General features: G+C 39.7%; 4 protein-coding genes and 1 long non-coding RNA gene across 5 annotated transcripts in view; 2 read left to right on the top strand and 3 right to left on the bottom strand.

Moving 5' to 3' along the window:
- The window catches only part of LOC307022804 (ATP-binding cassette sub-family C member 9-like), a gene marked incomplete at its 3' end in the record, with an annotated part of 65724 nt that extends 51091 nt beyond the window's left edge, over positions 1-14633 (top strand). Inside the window, exon 27 of the mRNA XM_079655696.1 lies at positions 14600-14633. Within this exon, the coding sequence (XP_079511822.1) occupies positions 14600-14633 (34 nt within the window). The remainder of the gene's footprint in view (positions 1-14599) is intronic.
- echdc3 (enoyl CoA hydratase domain containing 3) lies at positions 670-4167 on the top strand. The gene is made up of 5 exons (XM_079654425.1): positions 670-814; positions 901-998; positions 1692-1892; positions 2318-2496; positions 3770-4167. Exons 1-5 carry the CDS (start codon positions 742-744, stop codon positions 3921-3923), a joined length of 705 nt encoding a protein of 234 aa, XP_079510551.1. The 5' UTR covers positions 670-741; the 3' UTR covers positions 3924-4167.
- LOC307021897 (uncharacterized protein) lies at positions 7178-12344 on the bottom strand. The gene is made up of 4 exons (XM_079654423.1): positions 12166-12344; positions 9433-10191; positions 8652-8684; positions 7178-8058 (listed from the first exon to the last, which is right to left on the bottom strand). Exons 1-4 carry the CDS (start codon positions 12179-12181, stop codon positions 8009-8011), a joined length of 858 nt encoding a protein of 285 aa, XP_079510549.1. The 5' UTR covers positions 12182-12344; the 3' UTR covers positions 7178-8008.
- A 1019-nt stretch (positions 14634-15652) lies between the features above and the next one.
- Positions 15653-17765, bottom strand: LOC307021903. Its single transcript, XR_013803266.1, has 2 exons — positions 17512-17765; positions 15653-16044 (listed from the first exon to the last, which is right to left on the bottom strand). It is a non-coding gene; the product is annotated as an uncharacterized lncRNA (long non-coding RNA).
- A 495-nt stretch (positions 17766-18260) lies between these two features.
- The window catches only part of nav3 (neuron navigator 3), a 228920-nt gene continuing 223223 nt past the window's right edge, over positions 18261-23957 (bottom strand). Inside the window, exon 40 of the mRNA XM_079655695.1 lies at positions 18261-23906. Within this exon, the coding sequence (XP_079511821.1) occupies positions 23787-23906 (120 nt within the window). The 3' untranslated portion in view covers positions 18261-23786. The remainder of the gene's footprint in view (positions 23907-23957) is intronic.

Below are 23957 nucleotides of genomic sequence, written 5' to 3'. Positions count from 1 at the left end.
TTCTGGGCTGATATAATTTTTTAGCAGCTTTAATATGCCAGTTAAGAACAACAAAATAAAACCTATACACATAAATGGATTAAACGTTCAAACATTAAGTTAAATAGATCAAATGTGCTCCATCTTGGTCAGCACAGCTGTTACAACATTATCATACATTTTCTGCACATTTTCTACATTTACTTTTTATTAATACAGTATTTTGCACATTTTATAAATCTTTTTTATGAGCTTGGATTTTGGTAAACTACATTTTTCTGTGAACTACCACAGTACCCTTCAGCCTTTTAATAAATCTAGCTTTCATAACTGAACAAAGAAAGTACATTTTTGAACAGAGTTTTGTCTAAATGTACGAGGAAGTGGAACATCATATCTGGTAAAACAGGTCGTACAAGTTGTGTTCATTTTTTTGACTAAATCTGGGAAGCATATTAAATTCCTCAGGTTAAAATGTTAGTAGGAGTAACTACTGAGTTCAAAGTGACTGAACTTATTTGGTTTTTTTCTATCTCCTGCATTTTTCTATAACAAACACACAGTTGTTGTATTCCCTAGAATGAATTGCAGTAATGTTTAAAGGCTGCACATCCCTGTACAACAATACAAATGTAATAGAGATTGTCTGTCCCTCGCTGTCTGGCGTTAATACACAAACCAAACCTTTAAATGTAAAACTCTTCTTGTCTCAGGAGAATAATATTGAACAACCCCAAGAAGAGGAATGCTCTGTCTCTGTCCATGCTGGAGTCCCTCAGAGAAAACCTCCTCACTGACGTCGACAGCGATGATCTCAGAGTGGTCATCATATCAGGTGAGCATCATAAGGGAGTGTGTGTGTGTGTGTGTGTGTATGTGGGGGGGGTTTAATTTTGTAATGTGTGTGTGTGTGTGTGTCAGCCAGAGGCCCAGTGTTTTCCTCCGGACACGACCTGAAGGAGCTGACGTCGGCTCAGGGACGAGAGTATCACACCAGAGTGTTTCACACCTGTTCAGAGGTCAGTGTCTTCCACACACACACACACACACACACACACACACACACACACACACACACACACACACACACACACACACACACACACACACGCACACGCACACGCACACGCGCACACACACACACACTGCGTCTGATCGTGCATCCTCTTATTTACTGTTCTCTTTAAATCGCCTGTGCTCCACTGAGTGCCGTTGACGATGGGGATTAATATGAAATGGACATTCAGACTGGAAAATATATTTTCTTCCCTCACAGTAAATTCGTTTTTTTTATTATAAGACAGACACGCTACAAAATATATAAATATTAACAATATAAAAAAAGAAAAATACAACCAACCCAAGATGGTGCCACGGATGACTACCTCTCTTTTGTCTTGTTTTACCAATTTCAATTCAGATGTTGCACAGTACTACACATGCATTAATGCACATATTTAATTTTTGTGAGTAATTTGCATTCATATTTTACTTACTTTGATGTATATTCATATTTCTTCTTATTTTCTCTATTTACTTTATAATAAAAACATACATATATCATTTTAAAAATGGCTCTTACTGTGTTTATGTTATACATCTTACCTACTTAGCGATAAACCTGATTAAACTAGTTCATAAATCCTCTGTTTCTATAAGCTATATTATTTATTTTATTTACTAATTATTAATTGAGTTCTCCCGTGCTCCAGGTAATGACTCTGATTCAGGACATCCCTGTTCCGGTCATCGCCATGGTGAACGGCGTTGCCACGGCGGCCGGTTGTCAATTGGTCGCCAGCTGTGATGTTGCCGTGGCGACAGAGCAGTCCACTTTCGCCACCCCGGGGGTGAACGTCGGTTTGTTCTGCTCCACGCCGGCCGTCGCCATCGGAAGAGCCGTGCCCAGGAAGGTGAGATTATATCAATAGTAATAGTTTCTTAAGATTCATTTACTTTATTGTCTCAAAAATAATAATGGTATGTGCTAATAAATAAATGTTATGGCATATTTGTATTTCAATTATAAAACATATATACATTTCGAGATATATACAACATATAATATATATAGATTATATATAGAAATATAAGAGTACATTTTTTTTATTTCCCCCAAAAAATAAGCAAATAAAAAGTAAGAAAATGGCGAATTAAAGAAGAAATAATAATTTAATTTAATAATTAAAAAGACAAATGTGTTTATTTTCTAAATATTAAAAACAGACACATCCAACAAATGTAAATTATAATTTTTCATTCACTTTTATTTTATTGAGGTAGCAGCCAACAAGAACATCCAGTTTCCCGTCCTGATTGCTTCCCTCTTTCTAACCAGGTTGCTATGGAGATGCTGTTAACAGGAAGTCCCCTCTCGGCCCATAATGCATTGCTGCACGGTCTCATCAGTAAGGTGGTGCCGGAGGATCGTCTAGAGGAGGAAACGTTATTGATCGCTCAGAGAATCTGTCAGGCGAGTCGCCCGGTCGTCGCCCTCGGGAAGGCCACGTTCCAGAGGTGAGATTTTAAAGAGTCCCTGTAAAACTTTCTGGGGTTTTCCCTTTCCTGTAGTGAGTTATAGGTTTTAGTGCATGTAAATGGTCTGCAAAGGCTAAAATACACCTGAACATCAGCAGGAGAGCACTCTTTAAAGTAGAGACACTACATACTGATATACACCTGATCATCAGCAGGAGAGGACTCTTTAAAGTAGAGACACTACATACTGATATACACCTGAACATCAGCAGGAGAGGACTCTTTAAAGTAGAGACACTACATACTGATATATACCTGAACATCAGCAGGAGAGGACTCTTTAAAGTAGAGACACTACATACTGATATACACCTGAATATCAGCAGGAGAGGACTCTTTAAAGTAGAGACACTACATACTGATATACACCTGAACATCAGCAGGAGAGGACTCTTTAAAGGAGAGACACTACATACTGATATACACCTGAACATCAGCAGGAGAGGACTCTTTAAAGTAGAGGCACTACATAATGATATACACCTGAACATCAGCAGGAGAGGACTCTTTAAAGTAGAGACACTACATTCTGATATACACCTGAACATCAGCAGAAGAGGACTCTTTAAAGTAGAGACACTACATTCTGATATACACCTGAACATCAGCAGAAGAGGACTCTTTAAAGTAGAGACACTACATACTGATATACACCTGAACATCAGCAGGAGAGGACTCTTTAAAGTAGAGACACTACATTCTGATATACACCTGAACATCAGCAGAAGAGGACTCTTTAAAGTAGAGACACTACATACTGATATACACCTGAACATCAGCAGGAGAGGACTCTTTAAAGTAGAGACACTACATACTGATATACACCTGAACATCAGCAGGAGAGGACTCTTTAAAGTAGAGACACTACATACTGATATACACCTGAACATCAGCAGGAGAGGACTCTTTAAAGTAGAGACACTACATACTGATATACACCTGAACACCAGCAGGAGAGGACTCTTTAAAGTAGAGACACTACATACTGATATACACCTGAACATCAGCAGGAGAGAACTCTTTAAAGTAGAGACACTACATACTGATATACACCTGAACATCAGCAGAAGAGGACTCTTTAAAGTAGAGACACTACATACTGACATACACCTGAACATCAGCAGAAGAGGACTCTTTAAAGCACCAAAAGTCGACCCTAAAGTCGTGATATTTGGTACCTGGTGGAGAATATCATGATATTTGATGTAAACAGCTCTATTGTGTTCTCTTGTCCTCTGTTCTTCCTCCACAGACAAATGTCTCAGGGTCGAGACGCCGCGTACGCCACGGCCTCCGGAGTGATGGTGGACAACCTGGCGCTGAGAGACGGACAGGAGGGGATCCGAGCGTTCATCGAGAAACGGAAACCAGTGTGGAGCAATAAAGCAGAGAAAGCCCACGACTGATGGACCGTTGACTCTAATAGAGGAGATGGTACCAGTCTCAAGAGAAAGGGAGGGATATCCTACTTTTAAAAATGTAGATTTGTAATTGGAGACGATTGAAGTGTGAATTGTTGACTCGATGAGCCGTTGTGTGCCTTAGAAGCTGCAGTGTGGAGATGAGAAGGGAATTCATCTCTGAGACGAAATGGACTAAGAATGCTGCTCTCTGTATAATTGTAAATACAATAAATAAGATTACAAATTACATTTTGTTTTATATATTCGCCATGCTATGACTTTTTTAACTTTTTAGACATACTATACTATGACTTTTTTTCGACATACTATACTATGACTTTTTTTAAACAAGAAAGTATAGTTATCTAAAGAAAGTCAGAAAATATGACAAAGATTAGATACAACTTTATTGTTATCGCACATTGTACAAGAAATTCACTTAGCATCCAACCAGTAAGTAAAAAGTTTAGATAGGTTGCATTTTATTAATTTCACAAACAGTATATTGGTTACAATACAAGCAAGTTGCTGCATCTACGAGGCGAGGAACAGACCGGAGGCTCATCTCAATTGAATATTTCACCTCCTCCTTTCCCTCAGTCCCTTCCTTGTGTCTTAGCTCCGCCTCCGTAAGATGCGAGCGAGAGCCACGAGGAGGAGACGCGAGGACAGAGGAGTCCTCAGGTATTCATTGGGACGTCCTCGTTCACTCAAACGTAATTTTTAAACGACGCCTGTTAATGATGACGTGTGTATAGCTGTCTCCCCTCTCATCGGGCTTAACTGAATAACCCTTTAGAACCGGCCCTTTTGTTGTTAAATATTTATTTAAATTAATGAATCTATCTCTTGTTAGTCAAGGAATTCAATGTATGATGGTTGGTCCTGCTTTTGTGTTCCGTTTTGGTGTAAAATGTACATTTAAATACTAATATAATGATAGTGAAAGCCTTTACTCTGAAAATGTGTGTCCTGTAGATCCCCACATTCAGGACTGTGAATTGTAAATAATTTAACTACCAAATATTTAACACAAAACTATAAAATAATTGTTATTTATCAAGATCTAGCCATTTATGAAATAGCTTTCTTAATAGCTATGTTTTACTGACGTTCAAACATGACTTAAATTGTTGGTATAACCTTAAGAAATGAATTGCACATAATAAGCTGTGAGCACTTTATGTGACGCTCCCCCTCATTCTTCAAGTTCTCCGTGTTCCTGGGTTGAAATCATAGACTGTATATATAAAATTGAAATCGACCAGCTGTGAAGGTGGGGGCGGGGCTTATATACGCGAGTAGTGAAAACACTTCCGCCTAGTCTGCTCTCGTGTATCCTCCCTTTCGTCTCCACTGGAAGCCTCTCATATTGGCTCACTCAGCGATTGGGACGTCCTTCAACATGGCGTGTCTTGATCGATTTCCGGGTCAAGTCCCGGAGGAGGGGGGAGAGACGAGTCGAGGAAGGATATTGAGATGAACTACCTAGGTTGTATAAACATGGAACGTTCCACCTCAGAACCATTGAAGTAAAAGAGACGACTCTGCAGCTTTCAGACTTCCAGTAATCAGCAATGCGCGCTTTGGTCCTGGTGGTGTTAAAAAGGTTGTCGTTGGCATGCCGATTCATCGTGTTTCACTAATAATAACACCTTCCACCGTGGTGTCGTCTGCAACATTGATGATGGCATAGTATGGCAACAATGTCTTAAAAACAGCACAGTATGTTGAAAATATGAGATGACATATCAATGTAAAAGTAACACATATCCCAAAAAAACCACATTTTAGATGCTTTCTAGTTTGACGAGTACAATTAAATGGAGAACAAGTGTTAGTTTAAGAGATTTAACCAATCTACCAAAAACACACACACTGCTGGTTGTTTTCCTTCTCAAGTGATATCCTTTCCACTGATGTTTAATTTGAGAAATCCATTATTATACCAGTCTTAAATAAGGTACTGTTTGATGTCACAAAGTGAAAGTGTAATGTAACACAGCCTCAGTGCTGAGCTCCTAAAATAGTGTGTGATTTCAGTCGTTCAGAACATAGTGTTCCCGGTCGAGTCCAGATAACAGCGTTCACTTTGTGCCGCACATTGTTCAGGTTAAAGTTCAATTACTTTCTTAGGTCGAATCAGGTGACGCCAAAAGCGACAAACTTCACCTTAATGCTGCTTTTTCTCTAACTCTAGAAATAATGGAAAGCAAGAATCTTCAAGCTAAAATACCTGCAGTACAGATTTGACCAGGGTGGAAAAAAATGCACTTCTGTAACGGGGAATATCAATTTAATCCTCTGTGTAATGTATACAAGATGTGAATTTATGATATGATCCATTTAGTTGCATCAACATATCAATCAATGTTTATTTATATAGCCCAATATCACAAATGTTACATTTGTCTCAGTGGACTTCACAGTTTGTCCAGAATATCAGTATGACAACACGACACCCTCTGTCCTTAGACCCTCTGTCCTTAGACCCTCACACGTCCAAGGAAACACTTCCAGAGAAACCCACAGTTTAAAGGGGAACATGGGAGAAACCTCAGGGAGAGCAACAGAGGAGGGATCCCTCTCCCAGGACGGACAGTAGATGCCGTGTGTAAATCGAAAAGATAATACATTTAAAACATATGTAGACTAAATGTTTGGAAATACATGCGTCTATAATAAGAAGATGAATCCACGAGGATGTCAACAATCCTGTGGGAGCCATCAGGGAAGTAGTTCGATGAGAGTCAGGCAGGAGCACAGAGACAGGTTCAGCCACGACTCGAAGCCCAGGACTCCGGCGTAGATAGACAGGAAAGAGACATTTGGGGAAGCTGGGTTATTTGGAACATGAGGTACAGAGAGAGAGAAGGAAGGAAGGAGTCCCCCGACAGTCTAAGCCTATAGCAGCTAAACTAGGGGCTGAATCTAATCGGCCCTAACTATAAGCGCACTCTTAAACGGATAGGGTGTCTGCCGCCCGAACACAAACTGGAAGCTGATTCCACTAAAGTGGAGCTTGATAAGAAAAGGCTCTGGATCCCATTGTGCTTTAAAAAGAGAAAGAAAGAGATGCAGTTTAAAAACATATCTCTATATTCTTAGGGAAACCCAGCCCTTAAAAACACAAGGATTGCCAATATAGAACATTGAAATATTCTGTTACTGTTTAGTTCTAGTCTGTCAAAATGAGGAAACACTTTTTTTGCCAGCAGGATTAAATGTGAACTTCAGATAAATAAAAAAACAACATGTCAAGTTTATTCATTTTTATTAAGCAATACTGTTCACTTACATTCCTCCTTCTCCAGTGTATCTCTTTTTTTATTCAATATATTTTTTCAAAAAGAAAAACAACAACATGGTTAGATCCGTTATGGATACAGGAGTAACATTGACCCGACTAGGGAACCAAATAAAAACAAAAATGGACACAGCATTAGGATCCGACGGGTAAAGGGTGGACTCCGCTGTGCTCTGACTACACCCCCCTGTAAACTGAAGACACATCCTCTGCACACATCAACCGGAGAACTCAAGCAGGTACAAGACATTCTTCCGTTTGTAAAAAGTAGAAGGAGAGAGAGGGGGGGGGGGGGGGGGGGGCACTAATTGCTCTGCCGAGGGGGCTTCTGGCACACAGGGGATTGGTCACAATTGATTTTTAACAAAGTGCTTGATTGACCACTCGCTTTACAGAGGAAAAAAAAACAACGAGATAAAATGGTAGCTCTCAAAAGGAAAAAACGAGGAGGGGGGGGGGGGGGGGGAAATTAAATTACAGCTTTCTGAAAAAAGATTGTTTTTAAAAAACACCAGCTCTACACGCACACACAAGCTAAAAATGGTAATGAGAGGGGGTGAAAACAGCTCTGATTATTTAAGGCAGGCTCTCTGTAAGGCGTTAAAAAAGTCTGTTGCTGTAAGCTCTCAAAAGTTAGTCCAAAGTGTCTCAGTGTGGCTTTGCGTGAAGACATCATCCTGAGTGCATTGTGTAAATGTGTCCATCTTTATACGTTTAAATGTGCATGTGATAACGTGTGTGTGTGTGTGTTTATATATGCTTTGGGTTGTCCCTCACACCGCTAGGCTGGGTGCTCCTCGGGGTCCTTGTACCAGACGACCTTTTTCAGACCTGCAGAAAGAACAAGAAATAGATGTCAACGGGAGAGAACTGGAGCGCCTCAATGTAAACAACACGTCTAGACAATGTGGGTGTGGGTGAGTGTGAGTGTGTGTGGGTGTGTGTGAGTGTGTGTGGGTGTGTGTGAGTGTGTGTGGGTGTGTGTGTGTGTGTGTGTGGGTGTGTGTGAATACAATGTCTCGGGTGTGAAAAGGGAAGTCAAATGGTCATATACTGTTTGAGCCATTTCACTTCAATAGGATAATTATAGTTTGAATATCTGCAATTAATGTACTTAATTATTTACTTTTGTGAATTACACTTGGATTAAAGCATGTTCATTTAAGTATATTGAATTGTAGAGAATTCATTTTGTTGCTTTTAAATTGAGGACGTTCATGTCGATGCCGCCTGGATCGCGACGGACGGAAGTGGCTTTTTATTTTAGAAACCGACTAAAACGCCACTAAAAGAAAACACCAGGACGTTATTCTGAACTCTGTCTAAAGCGGGGACATGTTGAGACAAATCATAGCTTTAAATCAGAAGTCATTTTCCACGTAATCATCGTCCAAGTGTTGAGTGAGTGCTTTGAGTCCACGTACCTTTTTTCTGTTTGTTACAGATAGCGTTCCATTCTGAGGAGAGAAGAAGAAAGTCGAATTAAAGCACTGAAATTAAAGTTTTTTTTTTAAATTTCATTTAGCTGTCGTTGTTATTCTAAAAATGGACCTGCAATCTAACAGATCAATAAGTGCAACCATTAAGACACAAACTCAAAGCGAGAATCGGGTACATTTCCCGTCTCTAAGCCCAAGCACATTTAAGTGCTACTGCATTAATTCACTTAAAGACAGACGGGCTACGTACAGAAGAGATTTAGTTTTTTTAGAAAATATGTCGTCAAGTGGATTTGTTTTTAGTCTGCGACGGACTGCGTGTGGACTCTTCATTTCTTTTTTGACAGAGTTAAGTATATTTAACTAGATCGTATAATAAGTTCAAAAGATTACAAAAAACCTTCTAATAGTGTGTCGAAAACAAGAGGGGAAAAACACAGCATAGTACGTCAGAAATATCTGAGAGGCCTACAACATGTTACGTCATTTAAATAAATGAATCACCTGACAGGCTGAGAGTTCAAAGCTTTAAGTGCTCCTGCATTAGCTTCACTTAAAGCCAGACATTTCTAAGTGCTACGTACATTCTGACTTTAGCAAAGATTCAGTCGAACAGATTGGGTTTCAGACCGTGTGCAGACAAAATACTAGACAGTATAATAAGTTAAAAAAAAAACATAATTATAGTGTGTCAAAAATGTGTGAGAAGTCGACAACAAGTTACACATTTTGTAATTTAAAGAAACCACCCTCCAGTTGTGCTCACCTCTACTGTGATAGTTCAAAGCTTCCACTAGGTGGCGACAGCTGAGCAGCAGCTTCCCGTTGCTCTCGTCCTCCTCTGGGCGCGTGTTGGCGTTTGGGGGAACAGCGGTGGCGACGGGAGTGGGCGTGTCTTCCGGAAGCGTCTGTGGATCTGCTGGCTGTTGTTGGGCGTCTGTGGTTGTGGAGGCGGCGTTCCGGCTCTCTCCAGGCGGCCTGGCCTCGCTGATGAAACTGAGCCCCCACTGGTTCTGCAGCAGCACCCCAATGGCCGGGCGTTCCTCCTCCTCCAGCCCCCCAATGGCCGCTCTCGCCTTCACCTTGGAGGCGTAGCTGACGGCCGGCTGCAGCTTGGCGGGGCTGTCCTGCACCGGGAAGGCAGGCGGAGGTTTGAGCAGCGACAGACTGTCTTCAACCCACCTCTCCTTCTGGTTCTGGTGGACTTTAGATGCCCGTCCGACCCCCTTTTGGCTCTCTCTACGGAGACTTCGGCCTTTGTGCTGCTGGTGCTTGCGCTCTTTGTCTCTGCTGCTAAAGGTGTGCACGTGGCGGATCAGCTCGCCTTCGGGTAAAATGCTCCGGGGTTGAGGCTGGTCTCCTCCTCCTCCAGAGATGCAGCTTCCTCCTCCTCCACCACAGTTCCCAGAGCCAGGTGACAGGCGACGGTTGCGAATGTGAGGCTCTGAGTTTGTGGATGCAACGAGGACTGCTGGATCGCACAGAGTGTCGGACTCACACACAGGGTTGCTGGCTTCCCATGTACCTGAAAGAGATGTTCCATAAGTTACCTTTGCAGTGTAGAAGGTTACATTTTGACTGGGGACAAACTAGCGCTATCATGCTCACAAAGATATTTCAATGAGTCCAGATGTCTGCTAAATGCACTGATACCGTGTGTGATAGGCTGCCGTATAGGAAGCGAACTGATACAACAAAGTAAAGCTACATTTTGACTGGGGGAAATCTAGCACTGTCATGTTCATAAAGATATCTAAATGGAAATGAGTTCACCAAATAGTCTACTCTTAAAAGACCACCATGCAGTTTCTTGCGTGCTGCATGAATGTGTTATTTCCTGAAAAAGGCATATTTAAACATTTCTGCGTGCACACGGTATTCTAGAGACAGTCAGGGCAAAAATGATATGATGTTAGTGCTCTTATTGTAGTGAGATCACTTACTGGAACTTTATTTGCTTGATAAAACGAGCTGTGGCGAGCTTTAGGATAACAGCCTCAGCACATTTACATAAATCTATTTCATATTTTTAACAGTAAGGATCATTTGTAGCTTAACAGGCAAGTCCTGGACTTATTCCACAACAATGCTTATATTACCTAGATATGATGAACATCAGACATGTTTCAGTTCTTGGGGATTTATTAGGATACCATTACCTAGGACTGAGGTTCAGAAAAAAACACAACTAGACCCATCTCTGCCCGGCTCCTTCTGTTTAACAACAGTGAGGTTCTTGGTAACACACACACAAGAGTCAAACACACAGTAAAAGGTGTGTCACTCCACAAGACTCTTTACTTTGCACCGGGTCATAAAAGGATTTTCCCACAGCCTCAATAAAACAAACATCAGGAAGTTATGGCACATTATCACATGATTTCTCTGAGCAGCAATATAAAGATACCAGGGTATTCAAATGGTCTGATAACATACCATGTAAATGAGTGAGTCCACGGTACTGAAAGTCATTTGCATAGGTGTGTGTGTGTGTGTGTGTGTGTGTTTAACATACAAGGCCCAAGCTTATACTGTAGTTTTTAATCACTCACTGAAATTATACTTTTTTAAAAAAAAATTTTTAAACAATGTCCTCTTATCAGATTCGCTGGTTCATGAGATGATGAATACTAAAGGAACAGGAATACTCTGTTACTCAAGTAAAAGTAGAATTACTCAGATCTTGTACTTGAGTAAAAGTACTCAGGGTAGCTTGTGAATGTACTCCAGGTGGAACTAAAGTCTGATTTAACACGTGATTATATTTCACATCATTAATCCAAATCTGTAAATTGACTCAAAAAGGTATTAAATAAATGTAGTGAGGTAGAAGTACAAAGTAGCATAAATGGAGATACTCAAGTAAAGTACAAGTATCTTAAAATTGTGCTTAAGTAGTGTACTTGAGTTAATGTACTTAGTTACTTTACACAACTGGTTATATATAGTCTTACATAACCTGTAGGGTCACAAACCCGATTAAGAAAAAGGACACTCGGCCTGAACAGCGTGCTGCTCAAAGCGCTTCATATTAAACAAAATGGAGAGGGTTGCTAATCCAGGTTATCCTTTACAAACACCATGACAATAATCTAATTATATATACACACAGACTTCTCTGTAGCTGACTCGATAACAACATGTAGGGATTTGTTTTTGCGGTGTTGGCAGCTACCGGTGTTAGCAAACTTTAATTAGCATCGTCACGGTACGGCAGTGAAAACTCGACATTTTCATTCATAAACAGTTTAAACATATTCATTACAGTTAAAATACATCCCATTAACCGTTGTCGTCGTGGAGATCTCTTCATATTTGTCACCACATCGTGAAATGCACAGCTTAGCTTAGCACGTTAGCTTAAGTTTCGTAACCCTCCATTCAAAAAGCGGCTAACACGCTAAGCTAACGTAGGCTAACACCGTCGCCAAGACAACAAAACAGCCGTTGAAAGTGAGGAGTTTTCGGTCACGTCTGTCACAAAGTGGTCCAAACTCACCTGTTTTAATATGCATGTCTTTTCGTGTAGCGTGTCGGGAGAGTTTAGCCCTGGAGTAACTTTTGTTTACAGCGTTCAGATCTCGACGGCTCACTGGATAATAAAGTCTGTGTGGTTGTGTCACCCGGAAGAGACACGAGAATGTGGGTGGGACCGGAAGTTAGTGCAAGATAAGCGGTGCGGCGGGAAACTTGGTAAGGAGTTTTTATATTCAAATCTGACCTGTAGACCCCCATGTGACAGCCACGTGGTCGCAGTGATTGGAGATAATGGGGATTTTTTCTTTTAATGGCCAGAGATGGAAGAAGTACTTAGATCTTGTACTTAAGTAAAAGTACACAAATACAAGAGTAGGAAATACTCTGGCCTGCATTCAAAAGGTTACTCAAGTACAAGAGTGTTGGAATACTCTGGCCTGCATTCAAAAGGTTACTCAAGTAAAAGTACACAAATATCTGCATCAAAATATACTTAAAGTGCCAAAAGTAAAAAGAACACGCTATGCAGAATTACCGTTATTTAAATTACATATATTATATCACTGTATAATTGGCAGAGGTGGAAGAAGTACTCAGATCTTGTAATTAAGTACAAGAGAGTAGGAATACTCTGGCCTGCATTCAAAAGGTTACTCAAGTAAAAGTATACAAGTACAAGAGAGTAGGAATACTCTGGCCTGTATTCAAAAGGTCACTCGAGTAAAAGTACACAAATATCTGCATCAAAATATTCCTAAAGGAGCGAACGTGAAAAGAACTTGCTGTGCAGAATGACCGTTATTCAAATAATATATATTATATCTGCGTATAATTGGTGATTTACAATTAAATTATTGTTTGCAGCTAGTAGGTGTCTTGTAAACCAACATTTATTTTTTTATTTAACCTTTATTTAACCAGATAAAAAGGATTGAGATAAAATCTCATTTACAATGCTGACCTGGCCAAGAAGGCAGCAACGTTACACATAGCACATAACAAAAACATATAAAATACAGAGAACATAACTAAGAAAACAAAAGACGAAAAAAGCAGTTACTACATTGAGCACATTAGGACAGTAAGAAAGACACTACCTATTACTGGAAGAGCAGCTGGTGGTAAGGACTTCTGACAACTTCAATTTCAAACATGCTATAGAGACAAGTGCCGTCAGTTTGAGGCTTGATTGAAGGTCGTTCCAAGACCAAGGACCATAATGAAAGAGACTCCTTTTCCCAGCCTCAGTCCGCACAGCAGGAACCTGGACCCGTATCCAGGCACTGGGTCTGAGGTTGTAAAAGTCACAAACTGGAGCAAATCTGGCACATATGTACAGTGGTACAGTAGCTTTCCTAAAATGGCTTTATACATTAATAAAAACCAATGCTGCATCCTACGCATAGTGAGTGAGGACCATCCAGTTAGGCTATACAGTGTGCAATGGTGAGTCCTATAGGGTGCATTTGATATATATCGCAGTGCAGCATGGTAGAGTGGGTCAAGTTTGGCCAAGAAAGTGGGACAGGCAAATCTATAAATGGTATCACCGTAGTCCAGCTGGGACAGGAATAAGCCAGAGACCAACCTTTTACGGGAAGAAGTTGAAAAACAACATTTAAGTCTGTAAAGGAAGCCAAGACTGAATTTCAATTTCTTTGTTAGAACTTCAATATGGTGTTTGAAGTTCAGATTACTGTCCAACCAAAAGCCAAGATATTTGTAGGTATCAACAAACTCCACAGAGACGCCATCAAGGGTGTAAATGGAGAGGCAAGAGGACGCTGACTTGGGAGCAAAAAGCATTGCTTTGGTTTTCTTACTGTTCAAAAGCAGTTTGGAATCAAGAAGTGCATGCTGCAGCGTGATCAAATCAGATTTTAAATTGGAAACGGCCATATCCAGAGAAGGAGCACATGAATATACAATAGTGTCATCAGCATACATATGATAGGTAGAAAATTGCATCTGATTACAAATATTGTTTACATATAATAAAAAGAGCAAAGACCCCAAAATAGAGCCCTGTGGAACTCCCTTCTCCAAGGTGACAGGGTCAGAGACAGTGCTACCCAACCTGACGCATTGAGTACGGTCGGTTAGATCAGGAGTTCCCAAACTTTTCAGCCCGCGACCCCCAAAATAACAGTGCCAGAGACTGGCGACCCCCTGTCGACGGTGGTGGGGGGTGTTGAGAAACACTGCGCTAGTGGATTGTCAAAGAAAAAATGTCTATGCAAACTTCATTATTAATAATAATTTCAATTAAAATTATTAAAAAAAATAATCAATTTTTTTAAATAATTTTTATTTTTTTTATTTGCCATTTTTATTTTGTAATCATCTCGCGACCCACACCCGGGGTCTCGCAACTCCCCGGGGGGTCGCGACCCCCACTTTGGGAACCCCTGGGTTAGATAACTCTGAAACCAGCAAATGGCATTATGACCTAAACGAGACACCAACATAACATCGGACAGAATGTGGTGATCTACAGTGTCAAATGCTTTGGCCAGGTCAATAAACAATGCAACACAAACTGATTTGTTGTCCAAAGCAGCCTTAATATCGTCTAAGACTTTCAGACTGCAGTCACAGTACTGTGCTTTGATCTGAATCCAGATTGCATAGGGTTAAGGATGTTGTGTGAATTTAAAAAAAGTTTAAGCTGAGTAGAAACTAGGGACTCAAGAATCTTTGATAACACAGAAAGATTTGAGATAGGACGATAATTATTTAACTCCGTTGGATCACCAGCTTTCAAGCGGGGCTATGCCAGAGCTTGCTTCCACACAGCTGGCAGTGTGTGAGTGGACAGGGAGAGATTACACATATCAGTTACTGGTTGAGCTATAATCTGAGCTGCCATTTAAAAAAAGAAAGGATCTAGGCCGTGAGGCCCGGCAGACTTTTTAGGATCAATTGAGTGCAAACCCTGTAAGACTTCAGAGGCCGAGAAAGAAGCAAAATCAGAAACAGTGGAGTTCATCTCTTGACTAGGGCTGTGAGTACGACCATTTAGAGTCATGACTTTGCTCATCAAAAATGTGACCAGCCTTTTTGAAGTGAGCACTGAAAGCATTAGACATACCTTCTGAATCTGAAATAAAAGAATCGCTGACCTTCAGTTTTTGTGGGAAACTAGAAACCTTCTTGTTCTGAAGTGATTTAATTGTTTTCCAGAACTTAGAATGGTCATTAAAACTATCAGTGGTTAAGCTCAGATAGTAATCAGCTTTAGCTTTTTTAATAAGCGCTGAACATTTATTTCTGAGGACACGAAAAAGAAGCCAGTGATCACTAGTGTTAGACTTTCTAGCTAAAGACCATTGCTTTTTTCGATCATGAATGAAATCAGATAGCTCTCTAGTAAAACATGGAGTGTTCCACAGGTTGTTTGTGTATTGCAATTCATCATAACTCCCTAATATTGCACTTAGCTTGCTTTTATATAATAATAGATACTTCAAATGCATGTGCCGTGCTGAATCAAGAAATAGTCACCATGCTCGTAGTTAAAACATTTTTATTGCAGTGTTTCACATGTGCAAACTTTCAAAATGAGCTGTAATCATTTTCCAAATCATCACGCTTCTCTCCACGGCGTGCAGGTAAGATCTCTGTTGTCATCAGAAGGTTCATTGTCACTTTTAAATAAAACAACTTGAAGTTAGTCTCTTCGCAGCAGCATCAAAGTGAATCCATCCATCCGTGCAGAAAGACCGAGCTCTGAGGGTCAAATGTCTGGTGTCAAAGCAGGAGGAAGACACATGTACGGACTTGTAGTTCTAGTCCAAGTTGTGGAAACATGGACGTGATATCCCATAATATGGTGTTAAAATCAGTAGAAGCTCGGTTAGCATTCCTCACAGCAGCGACTCTTTCTCTCCAGGGGACAAACCTTTAAAAGAATGTTAAAAAATCAGAAAAATAGACTTAGTGATTTGAACAGACTATAATAATTATTTTTTTAGGGTTCATTAAGATTTTGTCAGCGTTTAAACAAACAGTTCATGAATAACCAATATTAATGCAACCTAGGAGTGTAAACAACTACTGATACACTTACTATCATGATACCATGTTTTGTTAAACTGTGTCAATTCTTAAAAGCACTATTGATTTTGTATAAAAAAGGTATAGAAAACCTAGATATTCTGTGTGTCAAACTCGAGGCCCGGGGGCCAAATCAGGCCCTTGGTGGATTTAATTTCGGCCCGCAGGATAATGTCTAATTCCTATTAGATCTGGCCCGCCGGTATATTGCACGCACACCTTCACTCCATCCTGAGGGTCTCCTCAGCTCAGAGCCTGAGCCCAAACATTGATGACCTTGCACCCAAGATGAGATGCCAAGTATCTGAGCTAGCATCACAGAGCAGCACACTGAGTTTAATGGATGTTTCCTTCTGCACTTTCTCTCTCACGACAACAGGGCATGTTTGGTTTCTCTTTGAGGGAAATAGTTTTGTTGAAGCTGTTGTTGGCCTGTGGAAAAATGTAATCATAAGAACTGACTCTGGAAAAGCTGCAGATAGAGCCATAAGAAATGAATGAACTGATTATTTAATGTTTAATGTTGTTTTTATAGGCAATCATTTAAGCTTTGTTAGTTCCAGGTTTAATATGTGCAATAAGTTCATTTCAATAAGTTCTGCAATAAACATTGAACCAGTCCGGCCCTCCACTAGTACCCATTTTTGTATTTTGGCCCACTGTGTACTTGAGTTTGACACCCCTGCTCTAGTGTGTATTACGTTTTTTTTTTGCTCTAAAAGGTGGCTCTTAATTTGGCTCTATGACGATATCAAACTGTTGGGATTAAATCAACAAGTTGCAAAACAATTTATAGATATGGTGGCGTGTGTTTAACTGTGGAGTTTATACACAAATATGTTATGTTAAATGTTATTATTGCATAAATAAGTAAGTATTTTAAACATGTTGCAACTGTCCCTGGCTTGTAGTCTGACTTTTTTCCTTTCAAATGTATATTGTGAACAATCTGTCATATATATTCATCTTTAAATGATATTGGTACCTAGCACACATATGTAAGTTTAATATATAAAAAGATAGTTGGTCTAAACCAAATAGTTTCTGAGTAACTAACTCCTCTACTTCCGGGCTTATCTGTGTTGACATTGCTAGTATTTGAACAGGTAGCTCCACATTGTGATGGATTACTAACTAACGGGGAGAAAAGGCTTCTGTGCTTGGGTTAGTTTAACTTAATACTATTCTGTCAATGACAAATAAATAGCTTTTTAATATAACCTCTCACTCGTTAGCTCAGTATTTGTGTCAACTTCCGTTATCCGCCCTTAGTTACAAAACGTTATCTAGAAACTTCTTATCTCCAACTCACCTTTTTTACGGGATTATAAAGTACATGACGAGGAAAAACACGATGTCGAAGACCACAAACAACCAGAAGTCAAACCAGTAGGAGTGTTTGGGTAAATATATGGAGGTTTCTTTAGATTTAAACATGTTTAGGTCTTTTTCTGACTTCATCACTGCTTCCATCTTTCTTACTTCTTCTTCTTCGTCGTTTGTTTTGTTCTTCTTCTTCTGCCGATTTTATAGCGGGCTGCAAACCAACGTTAGAAGGTGCATTACCGCCACCTAGTGTACAGGAGTGTGTCAGAGTGGAAGACAAATGATTTAAATTAAAAGAGAAGAAAATAGATGCTACAAAGTTAAATATATATATGTATTATATTTAACTGTATTCAGTTCCTCACATAATTATAATTTGTGTAAATATTGTCTTTATTTTTTACCATTCTGATTCTAGAAATAAAACCTCTATTGTTCAAGTATTTAAAAAAAAAAAACATTGAACCTGAGTTGACAATTGAATTGACAATGTTGTGCATCAAAGCAGCATAAATAAAGGATTGTATTGAAGTTGAGTTCCTCTGGTCTGAGAAATTAATAGCCAACTGAAAAATACTTGTACTGTGTGTTGTAAATGTACCATACTTTGAATTAGTATTTGTTATAATTTTAGCATTCAAGTATTCACTTCTGATGCCTTTACCCCATAAACTTGCCAAAACAGACCTGAAAAAAGGACATTTCCATTAGACAAATAAAGAAAGTCAGCATGTTGTTTGCTTGTGTGACACCAAATACCATTTATTAGGGCTTTACAAAGACTACAAAATCCTCCAGATGAGTTAAAACACTGTCTCTGTATATTTACATGATATGTTACATACAAATGTACAAAATATAAAACATTTAAGGACAAATGTTTCACCCAAAAACAAGAAAACCTTCTCTCAAACCAGAGTAAATGCTATAACTGAGATGTAACTGCAATAAGTGTACAGTGGGAAAACTGACCAGCGGGTCGTCAACACTATGGTGTAAAACACTGTTAAAGTTCTGCTAGATCGGGAACTCTCGGCCTACAGAAGTGTGGATCAGATCTTAAAGGTCCCCTATTATGCAAAATCCACCTTGTCACGTCTCTTCTACATCAACATGTGTCCCCTCTTCTCCATGTCTCTTCTACATCAACATGTGTCCCCTCTTCTTCATGTCTCTTCTACACCAACATGTGTCCCCTCTTCCTCATGTCTCTTCTACATCAACATGTGTCCCCTCTTCTTCATGTATCTTCTACATCAACATGTGTCCCCTCTTCTCCATGTCTCTTCTACATCAACATGTGTCCCCTCTGTGGAAAGAGACTCTGAAAGTTTCAGGAACAAAGATTCTCTCTCTTTTTGATCCATTTCTATAAAAACCTGTCTGAAAATGAGCTGATCAGATTTTGGCCACTTTATGATGTCATAACAATTTTTCGGCTAGTGTAACCATTAGCCAATCAGCAACCAAGGTAACCCCCCCCCCCACACACACCTTATCACCTGAATCTCCTCCTAATACACCATTGAGTTATTTGTAACCAAATATCTCTCAGAGGGGCGTGGCCAGCAGCAGCTCATTAGCATTTAAAGCCACAGACACAGATTCAGCACTTTTGAAACAGGGCTGAAACAGAGGGGATTATGGGTAATGCTGCAATGATCTGTTTGGTGTTTCAGCCAATCAGAGACATGTTCTGTATATATCTGAGACCTATAACATATTGATGAAAAACAGTATGATAGGGGACCTTTAAACATTGGTGTAACTGTATAAGGAGTTGTTTACTAACCCCTTATCATGCAACTACACAACCTTACAAGGCCGGTAGATTTATGTGCGACCCATTGGAGGCTAAGCAGCAGATTTGAGGTTGAACACAGGTAGGATTGTCCTGAGGTTGTGACAACATGACTCCTTAATCTCCGATAGTTTTCGACTAAAGTAGCACCGGTTGTTGGTAAATGATTACAGTACGGTGCCTTCGGACAGCTGGCAGGCCTATAAGGTAAACTCGGGTGAAAATGTCCAGAGAGGAAGTGCATCTGAGGAAATAACATCTTAGGCATTCCCTAAAGACGGAGAGGATCCAGATATTATTATTGCAGGATAGTCTAGTTGCCATCAGTGAGAACCTGGAAAGTACCCCAAAGTTTTATGTTAGAAATGTATAGTATGGGACCCTAGCATATAGAAACTGCCGGATGCTAACTTGCAGATGTTTGTACAGTTAGCATAAGTCACATTAACATTAATAAGCATATGTTGACAATAGCGTAACAATTGCTAGGGGTTCTGAGGATGTTGAATCAATTTCTGATATTTTTAGGATCATAAGCAGCAGTTTTGAGCCCTCTAGTCTAAAGCTTTAAAATAGACACAAAATTCATCAAAATCAGCAAAATGGGTTTACAAATATGGCCACTTTCTGGTTAAATCTGCCATTTAGGATCCTGAAAACATCAGAAATGGATTCAGCATCTCCAATAACCTCCAAAACCAAAACATTTCTTAACTATTGTCTGCATATGCTTATTAACGCCACTTATGCTAATAGTGCAAATTGCCCAACATATGCAAGTTAGCATCTGGCCGTTTCTATAAGCTAGGGACCCGGACTATACATTATATCATATATTTTGGGGTATTCAACATTTCCAGGTTCACAACAGGAGTTTGCAACTAGACTTGGAGGGGGGGGGAATACTGAGAAAGTTCCTATTTTAGGTGATTTTAGTGAATTTAAAAACGTTTTCTTACTGTACACCGTATGCCTCTTGCATAGGCAAAACATCCACAAGACACACACCTGTTTTCTGACAGCGTGTTGAGTTTTTGCATTTTTTTTTTTTACTCTCTGTTTTCAAAAGGTACAATAATTTACTCAGCGGCTTAAGCATACTGTAACACCAACAGGGTATCTTTGATTCACTGTGCAAGACTTAAGTATTTACAACCCACCCCAAACCTCAAAGTGTGCAAAACCAACCCACTCGATAAAAACAAAGAGAGGACAATCAAAATTCAAAATGGCTTCCGTCCAATACACGCATACACAACGGAAAAAAAAGGTCTCTTCGTTAAAAAGCTTTTAAAACATGCTCGTCAGGCTAGAAAACCCAAAACAGTTTGGTTGTGCTCCTGTCAGTTCAAGTGAGCCCAGCTCAACTGTGCCGGAAAACGACAACTTAAAAAATACCCCACCCCTTTTTAAATGTTTTTACAATATTGGTCAGTTTTTAAAGTCATAGACAGCTTCAACTCTTTTATACTTTAACTGTCAGAAACACAAATAAAAAGGGCGGTTTGGAGGAAGAGGGAGCGAGAAATGAAACTGAAAAAAGCTGTTTCTCTGACAGCTTCGTCTGACAGTCTTTTTCTCACTTTAGCCAATGGGAGTCGAGGATTCCTCCCGCTCTTTTGCACATTTAAGGCAGTGAGAAAGCACCAGTATCGTTGTTCCCTCCTCTTGCATTTGTCAAAACACTTTGGACTCTTTTTTTGGTACCTCAAGGATTCCACATAGGTGCAGACGCTTAGCAAGCTGGACAGTAAGCTTGCATTAATTCACTTTTACTGATCAGCGTTGACTCATATCGGTTGAAGCCGAGGCGTTGACATATCAGTGTTCTGCTTTTCTTGCAGGAAACCCACCCGTGTGATTTTCATGCAGCTAACACTAAAGTCAAAAATGAATCAGCGATGACTGTTTGCTAAGCCCGGTTTCTCTCCGGTCTGTCAGGCGTTGGGTTCTCGCACCAATGCAGCTAACAATAACAGATGTGGCTAGCTAATTAAGCTAACGTTAGACTTTTTAATGACTCGTGTTATTTGCCTAGCTAACGGTTAGCATTCTTGCCGGCTTCAGTTAGATATCGACATAAACATCAGATAGTTCTGCAGTGTAAAGCAAAGTCAAATCAAACCTCTATTTAATTTCTATCATACATCTGTTTTGCTGATTAGCTTGCATACCTTTTTTCTCATTATATATTCAGTAGGGCTGGGTGTTAAATCAATACATTTGATCTTTTTAAGATAACATTTCTCACAGATACCATGCTGTATTGTGATATATATTGTTAACCAGATAAAGAAATAAAGTAGATATGAAATAATTTCCCCGTGTAGTTAATTAAAGGTTTTTTCGAATGCTATGCTAACGCTATCTCAGAGCAATATCTGCTGGAGTTGCTTTCTCCAAGTTCAACAAAGAGCAAGTCAGGCTAATAAGACACTCATATATCCTTTGCAACTAACTAACCCTCCAAACTGCTTAAATACTGAGTACGTCTTGAACTCGAGAAAGTTTGCAAATGATTGTTGAAACTCTGTTGAAAAGAGGGGATTAGCAAGCAGTCAATGAAGACGGTTCGGTGAGATGCTAAGCTACATTGACAACGGACTGCAGAGCGTGCAAGGCCAAGAACAACTTAATCTAAGTTTACAACCCCGTGATGTTAAGTCTCTGTGTTTGTGTGTGCACATTTGGCAGTAAAATCAAAAACATTGGCACTTTTTTCCATTTTGTTCTTCACAGTAGAAATGTGACTGAATGACACACGGACAATTAAGCACTTTTGTTGTGCTTGAGGAGCAGAGGACTGAGCACCATGAAGCTCAACTGACCTCAGATCAGAAGGGGTGTGTGTGTGTGAGTGTGTGAGTGTGTGTGTGTGTGTGTGTGTGTGTGTGTGTGTGTGTGTGTGTGTAAAAATGTAATTATTGTGGAGCTAGTTTGTCTGCAGAGGCTTTTCAAATGTCTCATGCTAACCTCCATTGTGGCCACCAGAGGGCGGTACATCACCCGGATTCACCTTAACCCTCCTGTCGGGTAAAATCTGACCAACTTACTACTTTCTTCAATCATAAATATTGTGTTTTACATTTGATTGCTTCAAGGCCTTATGATATCCTCCACAGTAGGCATTTATCCCCACTTTCATTGATGAATGGTGTTCCTGGTCAAAAATGTCGCCATAGGAAATGAATGGGTAACCCTATCAGATAATACACACCCACAAATAGGGAAATAAGTTCATTTAGGAATACCTTTTTTGGTGCCTCCTCTCTTTGTATATTTCCCGCAGTGACTGATGTGAACCAGAAGTCTGAGACATTTTACAGCTTAAAGGGAATTAAATATAATGTGGTGATGATGAATGTTTTTGTGTTAATGTAAGAGCAGTTCAAACCAGAGGTGGGAAGTAACGAAGTACAATTTTGAGTATTTCCATTTGATGCAACTTCATACTCCACTACATTTAAAAGTGGACTAACTTAATCCACTAGTTACATTTTTAGAGATGTATTTTGTTAAAAAAAAGGCTCACATTATTTAAATATTTTTCCAAAAGTCAATCCGAACTTTGTTTGTCTATAACAGTAACATGCTACTCGATTATCTAGAGATGTAACAATAATCATATACACACATAAAGGCAATTTTTCTGCACAACGATTACTTTGAATGTTATTCTGTAAGAATCTTTTTTAGATAATATTTTGTAAAGTAAGATTTTGTAAGTATTTTGACAATAATGTGTTGGTACTTTTACTCAAGTGAAGCATCTGAATACTTCTTCCACCTCTGGTTAAAAATAAAAATGTTCACTGGGGGAGAAATGACCACGAGAGGAGGGTTAATGTATTCTAATGTACAGGTGGGCTCAGAGACAAGGGTGTAAAGATTGGTCTTTGTTAGAAAAGGCGTCGTCTGGATGTTTTGGTTGAACCGTTTACAGCCAGTGATTAAAAGTCAGTGTCCTCCTGCTGCCCGTGTGTAAGTGCATGAGTGTGTGTGTGTGTGTGTGTGTGTGTGTGTGTGTGTGTGTGTGTGTGTGTGTGTGTGTGTGAAGCACCTCTGTAAACAAGGAGAGACATAAACAACAGAACACCCCACCCTCCCGTTGTAAACATCTGAAGATACATATCTGGGATTTGAAAAAAAAGAATAATCCAGTTTTAAATTCTTGGCTTGGTCTTTTTTTTTTTTTCTGTGTCTCATCACAGCTGACTCCTTCCTGCCGGCACATATATGAAAAGTTGTATTCTAAAATGTCATACATCCAATAAAACATGATCTGTGTTTAAAATAAAAGGATTCTTTGACACTTTGTCCACCAGGTTGGCAATATTTAGACTCAGTATTGCACCGTTTGTAATGTGAATGGTGGCCCGCTGTACCCTTTTGGATGATAAAACTTTTCATATATATATTATATTATATTATGGTATGTATCTGGGCACCACGGGGGGGTCTCATAGCGCCGACTCCAGCGAGGAGTCCAGCTGGTCGTCATGGTGACTGGTGCTGTCGCTGTCGTAGCTCTGCGTGCTCGAGTAATTGGCCGCTTCCTGTAACCGTAGCAACATGTTCATCTGAAAAACACAGACAAGGAGGGTTAGGGTACAAACAATATTATCTGTTAC

This window comes from Notothenia rossii, assembly GCF_949606895.1.
Source record: "Notothenia rossii genome assembly, chromosome: 10".
NCBI lineage: Eukaryota > Metazoa > Chordata > Actinopteri > Perciformes > Nototheniidae > Notothenia > Notothenia rossii.
Note: the sequence above shows the minus strand (reverse complement) of the source record. Positions and strands in the feature narration are given on the sequence as shown.

Coding starts and splice junctions, on each gene's coding strand:
- echdc3 (XM_079654425.1), top strand. CDS start 742: ATGCTGGAGTCCCTCAGAGAAAACCTCCTCACTGACGTCGACAGCGAT. Junction 1,893..2,317: donor GAAGAGCCGTGCCCAGGAAG/GTGAGATTATAT, acceptor CTTTCTAACCAG/GTTGCTATGGAGATGCTGTT. Junction 2,497..3,769: donor GGGAAGGCCACGTTCCAGAG/GTGAGATTTTAA, acceptor CTTCCTCCACAG/ACAAATGTCTCAGGGTCGAG.
- LOC307021897 (XM_079654423.1), bottom strand. Junction 8,685..9,432: donor TTTGAACTATCACAGTAGAG/GTGAGCACAACT, acceptor TTCTCTCCTCAG/AATGGAACGCTATCTGTAAC. Junction 8,059..8,651: donor CTGTAACAAACAGAAAAAAG/GTACGTGGACTC, acceptor TTCTTTCTGCAG/GTCTGAAAAAGGTCGTCTGG.